Source organism: Furipterus horrens, unplaced genomic scaffold, assembly GCF_987537825.1.
Source record: "Furipterus horrens unplaced genomic scaffold, mFurHor1.1.pri manual_scaffold_3, whole genome shotgun sequence".
Taxonomy (NCBI): Eukaryota; Metazoa; Chordata; class Mammalia; order Chiroptera; family Furipteridae; genus Furipterus; species Furipterus horrens.
Window position 1 is genome coordinate 73,006,234 of NW_028327173.1, and position 18,046 is coordinate 73,024,279.

General features: G+C 39.4%; 1 protein-coding gene across 1 annotated transcript in view; it reads left to right on the forward strand.

The window, feature by feature from the left end:
• Positions 1-2,695: 2,695 nt before the first annotated feature.
• Positions 2,696-18,046, forward strand: part of DCDC2 (doublecortin domain containing 2) — a 155,664-nt gene continuing 140,313 nt past the window's right edge. Inside the window, exons 1-2 of the mRNA XM_090271738.1 lie at positions 2,696-3,244; positions 7,033-7,087. Coding sequence (XP_090127864.1) covers positions 2,952-3,244; positions 7,033-7,087 — 348 coding nt within the window. The 5' untranslated portion in view covers positions 2,696-2,951. The remainder of the gene's footprint in view (positions 3,245-7,032; positions 7,088-18,046) is intronic.

The following is an 18,046-nucleotide window of genomic DNA, read 5'->3' on the forward strand; positions in this document are numbered from 1 at the left end:
ATGTCCATGGGTCATTTATACTAGTTCCCTGACTAGACCCTTTCCCTTCTTTCCCCCCTTCTCCTCCTCCTCTCTCCCTCGTTGTCACTGTTAGTCTGCTCCTTGTTTACATGCCTCTGGTTCTATTTTGCTCCTTTGTTTGAATTGTTCATTAGTTTCCTGTATTAGGTGATATCATATGGTATTTGTCTTTTGTTGCCTGGCTTATTTCGCTGAGCATAATTCTCTCTGGTTCCATTCACGTGGTCGCAAATGGTAGGAGATCCTTCTTTCTTTCTGCTGCATGGTATTCCATTGTGTAAATGTATATGGTATTATTTTTAATGCACAGTGAATCTTGTCAAAGAATCTCTTTTGCTATCTCTCACTCTCTATGTCTTTCACACACTTAGGAAAAAGCTTAAAAACAAAGCTCCCTCTTGCTTCTCATGCATTCTATGTGTGTTTTCAAAGGTCCACCAGCATCTATCTGAAATGGCTTCTCATTGTACCTCAGCTGCTCAGGATCGGGCCTGACAGCTGCTTTGTAGTGCCTTGGGAAAGCCAATTATTAAATTTCCAGGAATTTTAAACATGGTCTTTACTAAAAATTAAATTGTTTAGGTGTACAATTAAATATATTACATTAAAAAATAATACTCAAAATTCATCACCACTTACATTTTACGATTACCTATGAGGCTACATGTATGATAGAAATACCATATATAATAGCATGCTACTGAGCATCTCTTGCCATTGATGTCTACTTGGTAGCTGGAAATTGGCCTTGCTTTCAGTATTTAAACTATTAAAGTTGTCAAATGCTATGAATCAGGCATTCCTCACCCTGAAAACCAGTCATTAAACATTCATCACCACATCGCTGTCTAAGAGGAAAATGGATTAGTGGGTCTGGGCTCAGGATACAAATCTGGGCTGGAGATAACTGCTGTGGGAATCAGCATACAGATGTGGGGTGGCTTCCTGGACTGGTGACAGGTTCCCTCATGTGGGAGGAATGGGTTCCAGGTTTAATACTCTGCTGGTCCCATCTTAAAATTCTTAATTTTCAAACAAGGGCCCACTTGTTTTCGTTCTTCTCTGGGCTGGTCTAGATGGTAGGTAGTTTGGACTGTTTGGAAGGTTGCTTGATTTACTGCTTTCCATCTCTCAAAACAGGTATTCTGTCTCATTCACCTACATGGAAGTGCTTTTGCAGATATTTTCTGCACTCATTCCCTCAACCCACGTGTTCTTCACAACCAGCTCACAAAGTTTCCTTCTTCTATTTTTCCCTCTGGAATGCTCCCCTCTCTTTGCTCTTCTTTTGAAAACTGTTAACCTAGAAGACAGTAATAATATGAGTAATTTTAATAAAAATATTTCTGTCCAGATTGCAATGTCTCACATGCTCATCTTTCAGTTTGGCATTACATGGTGGCTAAAGTGGTTCTAGAATCAGAGGATTGGGTTTGAATTTTTGCTGTGAGCTGGTAGAAGTTTCCTAACAGATGTAGGTTTTCCTACATCTCAGTTTCCTCATTTATGAGAATGATATTTACCTCTGAAGGTTATCACGAACATTAACTTAGATAATCTATGTAAAGTGCGTAATAATGCCTGGCAATAGTAAGTGTTTAATTAATGGTAGTTATTATAAAGATTATTTTATTCATATATGATGAATTAGGAACACCCAATAATCAAATCTGCACATGACACATAGCAGCAAGGTCTTAGGAATAACTGGCAGAGATGAATTATAAGATATCAATTTTTTAAAAAGAATTTCCTGATCCCACAATGTTTGTCCCAGAGTGGACTGAACAAAGCCTCTCTCCCCTATCTTACCCACACACTGAGCTAATCAACACAAACAGCATGAATGTGGGCCCTTGGGCACAGGCAGCTGTGTAGGCTTTTCTTGGCATAAAGCCGGGCCTGTAGTAGGCACTCAAAATACCGCCTGTTATTCCCTTCGCTGCTATTCCCCCAACTCCTGCCTAGCACAGTGCCTGGCACAGTTTCCATTTATAAGATGCCACCAGGCTTCCCTTCAGCCCCCAAATCTCTCTACTGCTTTTGGGCCTCTGTGGCAAAGTTCAGGGCCCTGGGAGTGCGCCAGGCCCAGCTCGGGAACCCTGCTCCCCGCGCGATTGCAGTTGCTATGGGAACCACGGGAACTAACAACTCCGGTCCCAGGGGGGTGAGCGGGTCCCTCAGAGGCCACGGCAGCAACGAGAGCTGCATGAGCGACTCCCAGCGCCTCAGAGGTCACCGCAGAGAACCCTGGTTCCGCTCGGTGCCCTTCCCCCACGGGCCCCGCCGCGTCGGTAGGGACCCTGCCCCCCAAGTCCTGCCCCCGCTGTTGCGCGCGCCGCCCGCTCTGTTCAGAAGGTGCCAGTGGGAGCTCCGCCGAGGGACGCCGGCCCTGGGGAGGGGTGGCGGGTCCCGGACGCTCCAGTCTCCTCTGTCAAAGCACCTTCGGGGTTAATTTTTTTCGCAGGGAATTGTCTGGTCAGTTCTAGCCATAATCTTAATAGCTTTAATTTGAGAGCAAGCAGGAGATTGAGAGGTGAGGGAGTCAGGAGAGCATATAAAGTGAAGCTGTTTGCAAAAATAACGTAAACATGACGTGAGAAATTGTCTCATTTTCTTTCCAACGTGCGTGTCCCCACGTCTCCTTCCTGCGCCCGCGCGGCTGCTGTCCCAGGTGGTCATACTTGGGCTCTGCCGGGCGCGGGAACAGGTGCGGCGCGCACGGCGGGCGCTGATTGGCCGGGGGGACAGAGAAGTACCTGACGGTGCCTCCTGAGCGCTGCCGCCCGTGGGATCTCCGCGGGGCGCACGCCGGCCACCTGGCCGTTGCACGCTGTGACCCTGGCGTGTCTGTTTGCTGTCCTTTCAGCCCGTCACCCGGCCTGTGCTGCGGGACCCCCTGAGCACTAGCCGGCGGCTTCGGCGGGAGGATGAGCGGCACCGGCGCAAGGGCCAGCCACCGCGCCCAGCCGGTGGTCAAGAGCGTGCTGGTGTACCGCAACGGGGACCCTTTCTTCGCGGGGCGCCGCATCATCATTCACGAGAAGAAGGTGTCCAGCTTCGACATTTTCCTGAAAGAGGTGACGGGCGGCGTCCAGGCGCCCTTTGGGGCCGTCAGGAATCTCTACACCCCGCGGACCGGGCATCGCATCCGTCAGCTGGACCAGATCCAGAGTGGGGGCAACTACGTGGCTGGGGGCCCGGAAGCCTTCAAGAAACTCAAGTGAGTTCGTCTGACCCCCGCCCACCATTTCGGGGTGCACAAAGGTGTGCGGCTGGCCCCAGGAAAGGAATGACCCCCGCTTCATCCAGACCCCAGTGGGCCCAGGGGCTGTGACCGTGCGGGTTGGTGCCTCTCAAAGCTGCGGCTAGAGTTGGGGTTAGAGGTTGAAAACGTGACTGGAGAAGGAATTTCACTTGGGTAGCAGAAGGACCAATCTTAAAGCTTATGTGTAAGGAACAGGACTGTTTAAAAACAAAAAACAAAAATAGAAAGAAAAACAAGTGACCAGACTGATACTTTAGCATTTTGTTGTTTTTCCTCTTCCCTCTTTTTCTCCCCCCTGCTTTTGCTTGGAACCTTTTTAGTTAAATAATTTTTAAGCATTGAATACTATTTAATCCCCAAAGGAGAAAATTGCTCACTGCAAACCCCCCCCCCCCCCCCCCCCGCCTTTTAAATTCTTTCAACCTTTGGTTCCAGGTAGAACTGACCACGCCCCACTGTGAGCATCCTCCCACTGCCTGCATGTTTATGCTATTGGCATAATGCTTGGTAAAGCTGATTGGTTTACTGTATTCGTCCACATGTCAAATGTGGCTAGACCTTCAAGGACAGGGGACATTATAGCTGCTCATCTCCAGTTCCTGGCAAGGAGCTAACTCAATGAATTATCAGACTGTGTTTAGGTCTGTGAGGGGAACTAAAATGAACAAGACATGAGTCCTCATCTTTCTTCAGGAGTTTACCATCGAGCAAGAGAGACTACATGCACACCAATAGTCTTAATGTAGAGTACAACAGAATAAGTACACTTAGAAAAACACAGTTGTGTGGGAGTTCAGAGTTGAGAGAGATTATTTTTGGTGTAGGTGGGTATTGTATGACAGGTAGAATTTAATATTCCTTAGGTTATTGTCTTTTTTACAACTTTATGGAGATAGAGTTCATGTCACATAAACCTCACCCATTTTAATGGGTCTTAGTACAGTCACAGAGTTGTGCACCCATCACCATAAACTAATGTTATAACATTTCCATTACTGCCAAAAGAAATCCTGTGTCTCCTTATTTCCCCTTCTCCCCATTCTCTGGTAACACTAATCTGCTTGTGTCTATGATTTTGTCTGTTCTGGATGTTTCATATAAATGGAATCATACACCTTGTGGCCTTCTGTGTTTCTGGATTCTTTCACCTCATATAATGTTTTTAGGGCTCATCCATGTTGTAGTATGTATCAGTACTTCATTTTTTAAATCATTAAATACTATTCTATGGTATGGATATACCACATTTTATTTATCCATTAATCACTTGATGGATATTTGGATTGTTTCACTTTTGGCTCTTATGAATAATGAATGCTGCTTTGAACAATCATGTACAAGTTTCCATTTATCTTGGGTATATACCTAGGAGTGGAATGGCTGGATCACATGGAAACTCTATATTCCATAGTTTTTAATATAACACTTTAATTAAAATTCAGCTTGGGCTTCAAGATAGCAAAAAATGTCTTTACCATAAAATATGTGCTTGTGAATTCTGATTTTAACTGTATAGAAATATTTCCCTGAGTATCATTAAAGTCATCTAAGGCCAGCTTTCCTTTCCTAAGTTTGTTCAAATTGAATTCTAGGTGTTCTGTTTTTGTTTTATCAGACGTTCTTTTTATGGAAAGTGAGGGATACATTTGGGTTTAGTTTTTCCTTCCCTGAAAACTCTTTTAGTATTATTTGTCTAATTTCATGGTAAAAAGCTAAGTGAAACTGTGTGCTTCAGAGAAACTTAAAACTTACAACTGAAAATCAGGAGACTTGAGACTGAGATGTTTACTAGCTCCTTGGGCAAGCCGCTTGACTCAGCTGGTCAGTTTCCTAATACAGAAAAGGAACATAATTATTTCTACTTCATGGGGTTGTGATAAAAGTAAAGGCTATGGAGGGGAACGTGCTTTGTAAACACCAAAATGTTACATAAATATAAAGCATTGCTATGTCCAGTTCCTTTTATCATATACTTTGTCTATGTTCATTAAATAATTTTCATATAAAACAATGTCATGGGAATGGAAATGTGCTTCAGAATATACTCATAGCTCAAAATTGTAGACTCACTTTAGTAATTCATATTCTCTTTTGTTTATTTGGCACTACTAGCTCAAAAGATTAAAAGCAGGTACAGTTTCAAAACAAATAGAAGGTGCACTTCAAAATCACTCTTTATATATAAGAGATTTGCATGGTTATTTTTGCTTTTAATACACACACACACACACACACACACACCACATACAAACTGAGCTTGTTATAACCGTCCATGGTTAGTTTTCCATGCTGACAGATGAATAGTTTATTTGTGTTAAAGCAGTAGTATATATAATTATACTGGTAGAAACCAAGAAAATTTAAATGCTTAATATATTTGAAGCATAGTAGTTATAAGTTTATATAGCAAATGAACCACCTGGAGAAAAAAAGAAAGCCAGAAAGATATCAAGGATAAGTCATGTCATTTAGAGCCTAAATGATGTTGGGGAAGATAGCAACAATGGAAAGATATTTTTCAAATGAAAATAATCAACTTGTTTCTTGAATTTCTTTTACTCACATTTTTTCTAATATTTTTGTAACCATATGAAACTTCAGGTAGCTATTTAACCTTTGATTAATAGCAGAGAATTCTAAAGACTTGTTATTTTTCCTGTGCATTTTTGGAAGTTGACTCTGCTAGGTTAATCTTGTGGATCTGAGATCACTTTCCTGCACGTGACAGAACTTTTTTTTTTTTTTAATGTCAGAAATCAGCCCCAAAAGACTTGCAAAAAAGCCATTTATGGCTAAATAGAAGAATATTTGCACTGCCTTTTGTAAACACTGTTATGTGAGGGAAATAATGTGATAATTTCCAAAGGTATGGATTAACTGTAAAGCATTCTGTCCAAAAAAGCAAACAACAGTAATGAAACAGTCAAAATTAATTCTAACATAAACTTTTTTTGGCAACTCAGCAATTATGGTAGTTGAGGTAGAGAACCTACCTATCTTTCTATCAGAGGTAATAAATGCTAAGTTTATATTTATTTTTATATTAAAGCATTTATTTAGTACCTTCTATACATGAAGCACAGTGAAACCAGATCACAGTGACAGGCTTATAGTATGAAGTTGACACAGGTATAGAATTTTCAGGTTGTGCTTATGCTATAGCTAAAGAATGATCACTAGTTAATATCTGAAGCAAATTGTAATAGAATTATAGGGGTCTCCAAAGGTTAACTAGTCCACCCATCTGTGTGTCAGTTGAACCTATTACTAAATCATCCCACATGGCTGAGTATTTCCGTATCATTAAAGTGCTCTTATAGGGAAAAAGATATCCCAGGCTTTTACAGTTGTTATTCTAATACGCACCATCCATATATTAAAAAAACCTAAAGTCTGTGATTAATAGATCTGTTAAGCAACTTTACACACAAACCACTCTTTATATCTAAATTGATATAAGAATGACAAATACCATTTTGGGGGGAAATGCTCTCAAATCTAAGTATGTAGTTCTAAGACTTCAGTTACATTGAAGTTTAGAGTAGACATCTGTCAGCTCTGGTTGGTGATACTGAAAGAATTTTCTACTATAATTGCTTTTAATTAGTAGCAACTGATTTTTGCTTTAGGCTGAAGTATTTCCTATTGCTTGCTTTACTATTTAATAATTTTTAAAGACAAACTTATACAACTGACTCAAATGCAATTAAAAGAAACCCTTATTGTTTTTTTCTCTTCTGCAGCTACTTGGACATAGGAGAAATCAAGAAAAGACCTATGGAAGTTGTTAATACAGAGGTAAAACAAGTAATATTTTGAAGGTTAAGTAAATAACAATGCCATTTTTTTTGTGTGTGTGTTTCTTATGCTGTGTTTAGAGATTTAGATGGCTTTCTAATCATAAAAGATGAGTTGACTAATGTTTATAAATGGGACAATACATATTTTAAAGCAATGGTAACTCTTTCTTTGGAGAGCTATCATAGATAAAGAGACTGAGTAGGTATCCTAAACATGTAGGATTAGACAGAGCATGATTTTATTTTTATATTTTCTAGCTACATGTGCCCTGGTTGAAATCCATAGAAATTTTCCCTGACAGGTGGGAGAAGACTCTGAGCACTGTTATACTGATCCTTACCAAAACTACACACCTATCCTCCCTCAATTGCTTCTAACAACCCTGTGTCTGCAATAGCCATGATGACCCCGACTGCCTGAGTCTTTCAGAGCACTTTCCATGAGGTCAGGAAAACACCTCCATTTTAAGTGGCATTAAAATTCACTTAAGCATAATCACCAAAATTTACATGAAGATTGGAAATGAGTTTTGTGAAACAATAATAGGAGTATTCAGAACACTACTTTCTATATAGCTTCTGAATCCCTAGTGGAATTTTCAGATATTCTGTAGGATGTATTCTTTAGTTTGTGGATGAAAAATAGATTAAAATAAAGTTAAGGCAACAACCTTACATGTCCCAGTGAGACAGGGAAAAATAGAGTTAAGCCCAGCCTGGGATGCTGTTCACCAGCCCAGACCTCCCCTATTTCTATTCTGACCCTAGATAAACAAGTGCTTCTGAACAGTTTGCTCTGCCAGGGAAGAAGTGGCTGTTAGAAGAAGGAGTTTTTTTCTCATTTGTAGTGAAGGGCCCCAGAGAGACTCCTCAACTCTTGCCGTTTCCCCTCACACTGTGTTTAAGCCCAAGGATATCAAATAGGTCTCTCTCGGGAAACAAAAACAGAAACAAACAAACAAACAAAACCCCCACAAAAACTATGTAAGCAAAAATTCTAATTGTGCAATATTTAAAGAATGTGAAGTTAATGTAATTATTCAAATAACTTATGGAAAGAGATGCTAATTCCAGACATTGTTTAAAATAATTAATATTCTTGTTTGTAAGTTAGGTTTTCAATGTGTGTCAAACTGCTTATTAGTGAAAGTGATGAGCTTTTGACCTTAAAGTAGACAAAGGTATATGTTTTTTATGTCGTGCTTATGTGACAGCTAAAGAATGAGCACTAGTTAATATCTGTAGCAAGTAGTCAAGAAAAGGACAGATTTGTGAATTAGTTCTGGGTATAATTTTGTTGGAAGGAAACACACTGTTTGAAATAGGCTACCTTGCATGAAATTGGTGAATGTACTTGAATTTCTGCAATAGGATTTGAGATGTGTGACATCTCCAAAAATGTGAGCAGATATTTATTCTTGATTCCAGTATCTTTGATGAGATATTGTGCCTGGCAAAGTGCAACAGGGGTGCAATAACTTTTTCAAATATACTTTTTAAAAAAGATTATCTTTAACAATGGAAACATTCACAAGGATTGAAGTTACCATAATTTGTTAAGCGTTCTTCCACTTTGGGGTAGTAAATATTGTTTTCTCTTTACTTTGGGCATATGCATGAGCCACACAGACCAGCTTCTGATTTATGAAAAATTCATCCCTTGTCTCCGACTAGAAGACTATCTCTTCCATTTCATTTCTTCCTGGTAATTCCCTCCCTTTCTCCTTTCCTCTTACTGCACAGACTCCGCTGTAGCCTTTCATTTCTTTCCAGTCCTTCCCCATAAAGCCTTCCAAAGGAGAGTAAAAAGGAAGAGAAGAAATTTGGGGATGCAAAGGAAATGGCAAGAGGTCGTGAAAAACTGCTGGTTCATGCTCTTCAGCACTTTCCCTCACCACCCCAAGTCCCATGCTCCCACTTGTTCCCAGAACCCTCTCTCCCCCTGCTGTCTGCCCAGACTTTCCTCCCAGTCTGCACAAGCAGTGTGTTCACTTCCCTCATGTTGCCTTCCCAGCCTTGCTGTTCAATACAGAGATGACCCTCCCCACAGTACCCACCATGGACACACTCACAGCCTGCTGGAACAATGAAAACCTCAACTTTCATTGCCAGAAAGGGAGAGTTAGGGTTTCTGGCATCCCAAAGGAAACTCTGAATGCATTTCCTCATAGAAACATTATTTTAACTGTTGGTGCTACAGTATTATTTTACTGCTGTTTTAGGTAGAGTGCAAGTTAAAAACGCTTTTGTGGGCTGCTCTGAGAACCTAACTATTGTATGTGTAATTCTCACTGTGGAGAAATACTTTCTTTTCCACAGCTTATTTATAATCCAGATTTTAGAATTCAGTAAGTTTTTAAGCTAGAGGAATATCTATGTTTGAAATTTGAGAACATACTTGTTCCACACTGGATTTCCCCAAAAATTACAGATTCAGTTTTTTAAGAATTTAAGATGATGATTTTTTTTCAACATTTGTGTCTACTGAGAAAAGATTACACACTTTGTTAAATACTATGGATGGCTACTATTCTTTGGAGTAAGAAAGATGTTTTACTTCCAATCACAGAGAAGGATTCACAGAATTACTTTTGAAGGGTTTGGAGTTGTTTCAATGCGATAGTAGCACAAAATAGTGTTTATTCAAAAATATTTTAGTATGAAAGGTAAAATTAATTATCAAAATTGGAGGTGCTTCTCTCAAATCTGAGGAAGTTTAATACTATTAGAATTTGCAGCCCATGGATGTGTAGTTAATGCTAGTATGGTACAGGATTCAGTTAACCTCACTGCTTACAGCATATTCATTTTAATTATTCCCAGAACAGGTTGTTGTAGAAAGGCCTTGACAGTTGGTTGGGGTTATGTAGAACACGTGGCATTGGGTCCCAGCCACTGTGGCTAAGTTTTCAGATGTGACAGGTAACGTAGCCACTGAGGGCTGGGAGTTAACAGCATTCCTTCCCTCCCTGCAGAGCAGAGCACTCTCACCAAAGTGCATACTGCATTCTGGTTGCTGTTTAGATAGTTAATGATTTAGACATGGTGGCATCCACTTGCTGACTGCAACTCATGGTAACTAGAATGTGTTTGTCACCTTGACATATGAAGGCCTTTTGTGGTTTCTGTCATTGCTTTTCTGTTCCATGAAGCTCATCTTTGAAGAGACACTAAATTGACAGCCCAGTCCTGCTCTTCCTCTGTGTGAGTGGATTGTTAGGACAGAGAAAGGCAGCACTCTTAACAGGCTTCTTTCACTAACTCAGAAGGACACATGGTCTTATTTGGCCAGCACTCCTGGCAGCAGGAGGAAAGGGAAGGGGTGGATAAAAGAGGGAGAAGAAAAAAAAAGGCAGGAGTCAGAAAAATGAAAGGTGACTCTGTGGTGGCTTGCACTGGCTCCAGACTCAGGCAGCACTGTGTGCTCAGAGCAGACTTCCCTTGCCTCTCCCCACACAAAGCTTGCTTCTGCTGATATCCAGATAGAGAGGTTTCCTAGAGATCTCTGTGCTCTCACTCCTGCCCCTCAGTCCCTTTGTATGTCTGTATTTTCATCCCACTGCTTCCCCTGCATCACTGACGGTTTTAAAAGGGATGGTTTTCTCATCTGACCTTGGTAGCTCATCCGACTGTATGCCTTTCCAGTCCTCTCTTTGCCTGCTCCCAGCCTTTTCCTCAGCCCAATTTCAGATCTTATTCTCTGCTTCCCTGTTCCAAGTCACTCCCAGCCTCTCTCCTTGCTCTTTCACAGACATGGTGGTGGTGGTGGGGTGTCGGGGGAGGAGACCTCTCTCCTACTCATGCGAAGCCTTTGATCTGCATGTGGGGCACCTCCCTCTTCCTTACCAGCCTGGACTGTGCTCTTACCTTTTTGTTTTTGTCTCCTTTCTTCTTTTTTTTCTACTTTATCTGCTTTGTTTCTATGTGTCTGATGCCTGCCTAGACTGCTTAATATGCTAGGCAGAGTGTTAGGAGCAAAAATGAACAAGCACGCAGAACCTTTCACCTCAAGGAATGTATAATCTTGATTAAAAAACTGATGTATGGGCGTCTCTGATACCACATAATAAGTGACTCAGTTGGGTAGGGATTCAGTTCAGTTTGTGTTGAGCTTTTATTTGAAGTGCTTTTGACTTTATCATGTTGCAACAAAGCCATTTGTAAACTCATGAAATGGAAACTTCCTTCTTTTTAAAATTATACTTATTATTTTTTAATCCTCACCCAAGGATATAGTCATTGAATTTAGAGAGAGGAAAGTAGAGAGAGAGAAAGAAATATCAATCAGTTACCTCCTGTATGTGCCCTGACTGGGGATCGAACTCACAACATTTGGGTATTTGGGTACACAGGATGATGCTACAATCAACCAAACCACCCAGCCAGGGCTAAGCTGCCTTCCTTTCTGACCTAGAGTTGTAGAGCCTGCTAGTTATCACTGTCCCCATGTCTCATTGTGTAGTGAATCCTTCAGATTATGATATTCTTAAGTAGTTATTGAGTGCAAAATCTGTTTTATTGTAAGAAGCCTTGGCACACATTCTATACAGAGAGGATCAGCAGACAGCTTGGCTCCAGAGCACTTACGACATGCCGGGAGCTGTGCTAGGCAGCATGCATGAAATAAACCCTTCACTGTTTTTGCTCTTTTAGAATCTAGGGAGGAGACAGGGAAACAAACCAGCTATTATTATTTACTACAACTATGATATATCACAACTATTAAGGGGCACATATGCTGGGCGAGAGGATTGAGAAGGTGCAGATGGGATTAGGGATGTGTGTCAGCCAGTTTGAAATGGTTTTAAATATAATAGAATCTTTTATTTTTGGCCCATTTCTTTCAAAGTTTTGAATGTTCCTTTCTACAACTTGATTAAGGGGGATTCTTTAATACTTATATGTGTAATGGAGTCAAAGCCTATCTCTGACAAAAAGAGTGAAAAATTGACTTGGGAGGAAAGAGATAAAGGCTGCCTTGCCATTCGTCAGGCTTGGACAGTAGACACAGAGCAAGCCCGCTGCAGAGTTAGCACGGGACAGCGCTTCTTCCACAGCCATGCAGCAGCTGTGAAAGGCCACGAGGCCCCCTGGTGAAGTGATTATTGCTTCCTCTCTGCTATTACTCCCAGACCTGCTTTGCTGTAACCCTATTTTCTGGGGACCTTTAATGGCTAAACCGCCCTCACTTTACAGCAACCCCTAATCAATTGCTGCTTCTCTTAATCTCACCTCAAAACCTGTAATCAGTCCAGAACTGATCTCTGCTTCCCTCACTCTCCTCAGCATCCTTCTGTGATTTCTCCCAGTGCCGTCCCTTGCTGTGCCAAGTCAGAAAATCTGATTTTGCTGAACTGCAGGTTTGTTCCTGCTCCTGGTAGTCTTTAGGTGATCAGGTGTTAACATGTGCATCAGAACTGCTTGTTAGATTTTAAGTGTCTAGGAGGTCTGCTAATTCTCCACAGCCCTAGCGTGAATAGGTTGGAATCATTTTCAGTTCTCTAGTTTTGAATATTCCTTGTCACACAGTTAAGGGAGACATCTGTTTGCCTTGTACATGCTTGATTATTTTGAATTTAACGTAAGGGTGGGATATCTCAAGTAACTCAAAAGTTGTCATGGCTACTACCTGTTTAGATTTTATTTCAGGGTTAAAATTAGTTGTAGTGAAACCTTTGTGTGATATATTTATTGTCACATTAGTATAATTTAGAGCCATATTAAATGACTGCTGTTCACTCAACAAGGATTTATTGTGTATCTGCTATATTCCAGGCATAGTGCTTATTACTTGGGAACTAAACAATGTGGCCCTGACCTCATGGAGCTTATATTCTTTAGTCTTCCTTGCCTGCTGTGCTTCGATTTTGACTTTACCAATATTGAACTTCGTTGCAGAACTTGGCATAAAGTAGACTTCTTTGATTCAAGAGCTATATTTTTGAGGACTAGATAAACAGTTTTTGAACTTTATTACTGTGTTAATAATGGGTCAGGGAATTATTGGACTAATTTTTGAGGAGTAATAAACACCTAATTTCTGGAAAATTAGTTCCATTTTTGTGGAGTTATAAACATCTAAACTAATTATAACCTGAATTAACAGCTGGGGATATTCATCTTCTTATGATCAGGATAAAATTAGCTTAAACCTGCACTACTTAGCCTTTGGAATGTCCAACATTTTCCCCAGCATTTCTTTGAGTCCTTGCAGGGATTATTGTCTCACACTCACCTCTTATGAGCTTCCGTTTCCAAAGTATTAGTTGAGTTTATGGGTTGTCTTGTTCCCCTACAGGTTCTGTCTAAGACCCCACCCATTCAGAGATAAAAATCTTTCCATTGATGTCACACAAGTTTGTGTGTGGTGAAGTTTTCCAATGGTTTGTCAAAATGAAGCAGGTTTTGTAGGTGGTATAGAAGTGTCAACTCATAACTTAATATCAGACACTCTCATTCTTAAAAATACCCTTGCTTTATATGTCAATTAAGTCTTCAGCTTTTGGCCTATTTCTTGGCCACCTCTCTCTTTTTCTCCTTCTGCCTGGCTTTTCTGTGTTCCCCCCAACTCTGACCCCAAGTGTCTATTGATTCTAATACAAAACAATTCAGAACTTTATTTTCTTAACTTGAATTTTCCTAATCTGTATTTTCAGGGTGAGCAGAAAAGGCTACCTTTTTACCCCTTTCCTCACAGTTGTATTTAAATATGCCAGTCATAAACAATGATAGGCAAGAAGAGAGAACAGAAGGTCATGCTCATCCTATTCTAAGTGATCCATCCCTGGATAAGTGTGCTACATACAGTTCCAAGAAGTGCTGCCTTAAAGAGAAACCTGCAAATTGAAATCCGAAGTAAGACCCCAGTGAATGCCTTCTTGAGGAGTGAAAAACTTCTTCTTGGATAAGCCATCATATTGAGTTCTCCTAGATAGCCCCCTGCCCCCATTTTAGATCTTCATTTATGCAGAATTTGGATAAACATTGTTTCTTCTTGGTTGGAACACTGCAGGAGTACCTTGGAGAGGAGGAGGGAGAGGAATACAATTTTTGCAAACTCAAAACTTTGCCTTATCTGAAAAGTTTGTGGGAGTGTGGGTTGTACTTCAGATTGTTACTCCAGGGAATGCCTGTAAGGTTTTGAATATCATTATTAAAACTACACATTTCAGTTTAATCATTAGGCCTAATCTCTAATGAAACATACTATGAGATATGCTACTTAAAGGCTTTTGGTTGGAAATGTGATTCTAGACATTAAATTGAGTGTTAATTATTAACCTTATTACAGAAAGGCATGGGGCTGTGTGGTTTAACTCACTAATCTTTAGCCTGGGAATTCTGGGTTCAAAAGGGGAACTACTAAATAGTTAAACTCCTAAACATTTATTTGTTTTTAACTTGGGAAAGATTTTCAGATTATGTTAGTCGGGCTTGCTAATTTATTGAAAGAAGTGAAAGAATAATTGAAGCACCTACCACTTTTTATTTTACACTTTCCCCTACATCTCTAATGTAATTGCTAAGTAAGAATCATTCTTTTAAGGAGCCAGTTCACATCAATGATCATGACAATTCCAAGGAGAGTATGACCTTTCCAAGGCTCTATGAAGATAGAGTTTTCTGTTAAAGACCACTGGCTATATTTCAATTTTCTTTCACACTTTTTTGTTTTATATTTTTATCAATATTGAATTGTGTGTATGTGTATGTTAGTGTGTGTAATGTTTGAACAAAAGTGAGAAAAATATGTTTACATCAACCTGGAGAATATTGATGTAATGAGAAATATCCACTAATTGGCCCTAATTAGCAGTGATAAAAAGCTAAAAGTTTGGTGATTTTAGTTTGTCCCTTAACATGTATCATGGCAGTTGTTCCAAATATCTTGCATTCTATTTGGAATTTAGACACGATTTTAGGAAATCGAATGTCTGTGAAATTGTAAGACATGCAAATTACAGCATTATAACTTTTTATTTATAGTAATTAGTTGTTTTAAACAAATACATAAATTTAATAAATATTTAGTAAATAATTATCAACCTTTTAAGAGAAAATAGAAAAAGTAGCTAATAAAACAGTAAAATTGCTAGCTATAAATGTGTATGCTTGAAAATGCCACTTAACTGAAGTATCAAACTATACTCAATAAGAAATTTCAGTTAAGTCCCCACTGAAATAAGGTCCTTTTGGCAACTCCAACAGCAGCCCTTACTGACAGAGAACTTCTTGTTCCTATACTGCATGAGATTCGGAAACACAGAAGATAAAATTTTAAGAATATATAGTAAGTCTGAAATTCTGCCAAGATATACCATGCTTTTGATTAGTGGATACTTATGCCCCTACTTAGTAGAAAATCAGTACTTCAGTTCAAATTTTAGGATAATTTTTAGAAGGAGCTTATTTAGTCTTCTGATGAAGTCAAAGGACTCTTCATCATGGAAGTATGATTATATCCATACAGTAGGAATAATAGAAAAACATGACTATATAAATAGCAAAGTATAGTCAAGGAAGACAGATTATGCCCAACCATTTATTGAACGTTGCTTATATGTAATTTTGCATTTCATCAAGAATACTTATTAAGAGCCTGCCAAATGCCAGGCGGTGGGCTAAATTCTAGCTATAAAGGTGTAAAAAGACACTGACCACCTGCCAATCAGATAGTACAGTAAGGTCACTGTTGTAGGAGGACTGAAAAAAAGTTTTAAAAGAAAAGCTACAAGAAAATGAAATGGGTGAAAAATAATACCAGTGATTGTTAGCCCAAGGGAATAAATTATTTATTTTGACCTAATTAATAATTGGCTTCAGGGTGGGGTGGGTAGGGGAGAGAAATTGATGGAAAAGGGGACAACTGTAATTGAAAAACCAAAAAAAATAAATAAATAATTGGCTTCGATGTTTACAAAGAATATGGTGCCTAGCTCTTCTCCATCACTGCTAGGTACCAAAAAGGGATGAAATTTAAGCTGTGGTGTGAAGGTTGAAGAATTTAGATCATAATGAAAGAAAACTTTTTAAAAAAAAACTGATGAAGACTACTAAACACTCACTGAAAGTGTCATATGTTCTATTCTAAAATATAAATAAATTCTTTTGACTTGCATAATTCAGTTGTAATTGAAAATGAATTGAGTTCAACTTAACTTACAAAATGCCCTCTCATCTAAGGTTTTATGGATTAGAGTGCTGTCAGAACCTTCCCAGGAGGCCCAGAAAGACAACTGAGCAGGTCGTCACCCTCTTTTATGGAGGAAGTGGTGTGTGGGAGAAAGCTGGGGCAGTGACTGGCAGCAACCATATTGGTCCCTTCTGCTGCGATTTCTCATTTTGGAGAGTTCTTCAGTGTCAGTAATAAGCATGCAGTGCTGTGATTTGCTGGCAATCCTAGTCAGAATATTAAACAACAACAACAAAATTTGAAGCAACATCATGAAAGTAAAGGGTTGGAGAAAATTCCTGTTTTGGAATGTGGTTTTTGTATTTTGAACAGAAGGTAGCTTAGCATCTTCCACAGATACAGCAACCATCCCAAGAGATGTTTCCATTCCTCCCCTGCCCCTACACACACATTTTATACCCAGAAAGAAAATTCAAGAGAGGGATGTATTAAAGGGATATAATTGTGGGAGAAGGGATGGGCTGGGAGGGGGGAGCAATGGGGGAAAAATGGGACAACTGTAATTGAATAACAAAAAATAAAATTAAAAAAAAAAGGGATAAGAGAAGTGAAACTCAGAGAAATAAGTAATAAGAAACAAGTACATAAATTCCTCTGTGGTACACATTGATTTTCATTATAATATAAAAATCTGTCAGTTTAGGCAATTTAAATGTTATTTTTCTCTAATTTAGAACAAACTCTCTGTGTGTGTTTGTTTGTGTTTTGTGTTTACTCTTTAATGTCAGCTCTGTTTCAAAGGTCCAGAGTAGCACAGAACAGCGTTAAATCCTTGGGCTTTTTTCTGGCTGAGCAGCATTGTGTGAACACTGTGCTAGTGAAGTCAAGGACTTGGGCTAAGACCCCATGGGACTCAGTCCCTGGCCCCAGACTGTCTCCCAACATCCAGCTGTCCTTTCAAGTGTGGTATTGCTGCAGGCATGGGCAAGAATGTATGTGTAATTTAGCTTTCATTTATCAACATACTGGAAAAACATACTGGATAGTCTTATCTATGTACAAAATAACCCATATTTCAGTGTACTTCAAAATGGATGAATGGAGGTATTTTTGGAAGGCAAGGCTATTTCTTTGCCTTTGGTTGATTTCAGCATGAAGTATGAAGATGGCATGTCTTAGTGTTTAGTTTGGTCAACAATGAAAATTTCCATTTGTCATTCCCATGTGAAAGACTCCTTTTTAAGCAGCCAGCCAGATCAGGCTCAGATGTCATCTATGATTACATAGTTTGGATGTTTGGTTTGTTGAAATAAGGTTGATTTCAGCCCACCAGTTAGCTGGGGGCAAAACTAAGGGAGATGGATTGTGGGAAAGAAAAAACTAAATTGATTTGCAATGTCTAATGTTTAACCTGAAACATTTCTCTCTAGGAAAGTTCTAAAGGCAGTCTGTGTTGCTTTGTGTGTGTGTGTTTTCTCACATTCTAGCAGTAAGTATTTTTGAATTTGAAAGACTTATGAACCTCCATGGCACCTTTGCTATTTCAACTTATACAACTTAATGTATAGAAATTATTATAAAACAAGTCATCTAATATTACCCGTTACATTTTGTAAATTACATGCTAATTGATAAAATTCTACTTTCATAGCCTATTCTCCTAGAAGTCAACAGATAACTCAGTTTTTATTTTACTTACTTATTTAAAACATTTTATTTATTTACTTTTTAGATAGAGGGGGAGGGAGGGAGAAAGACAGAGAGAGGAATATTGCTGTGCAAGAGAGCCATCGATTGGTTGCCTCTCACGTGCCCCCAACTGGG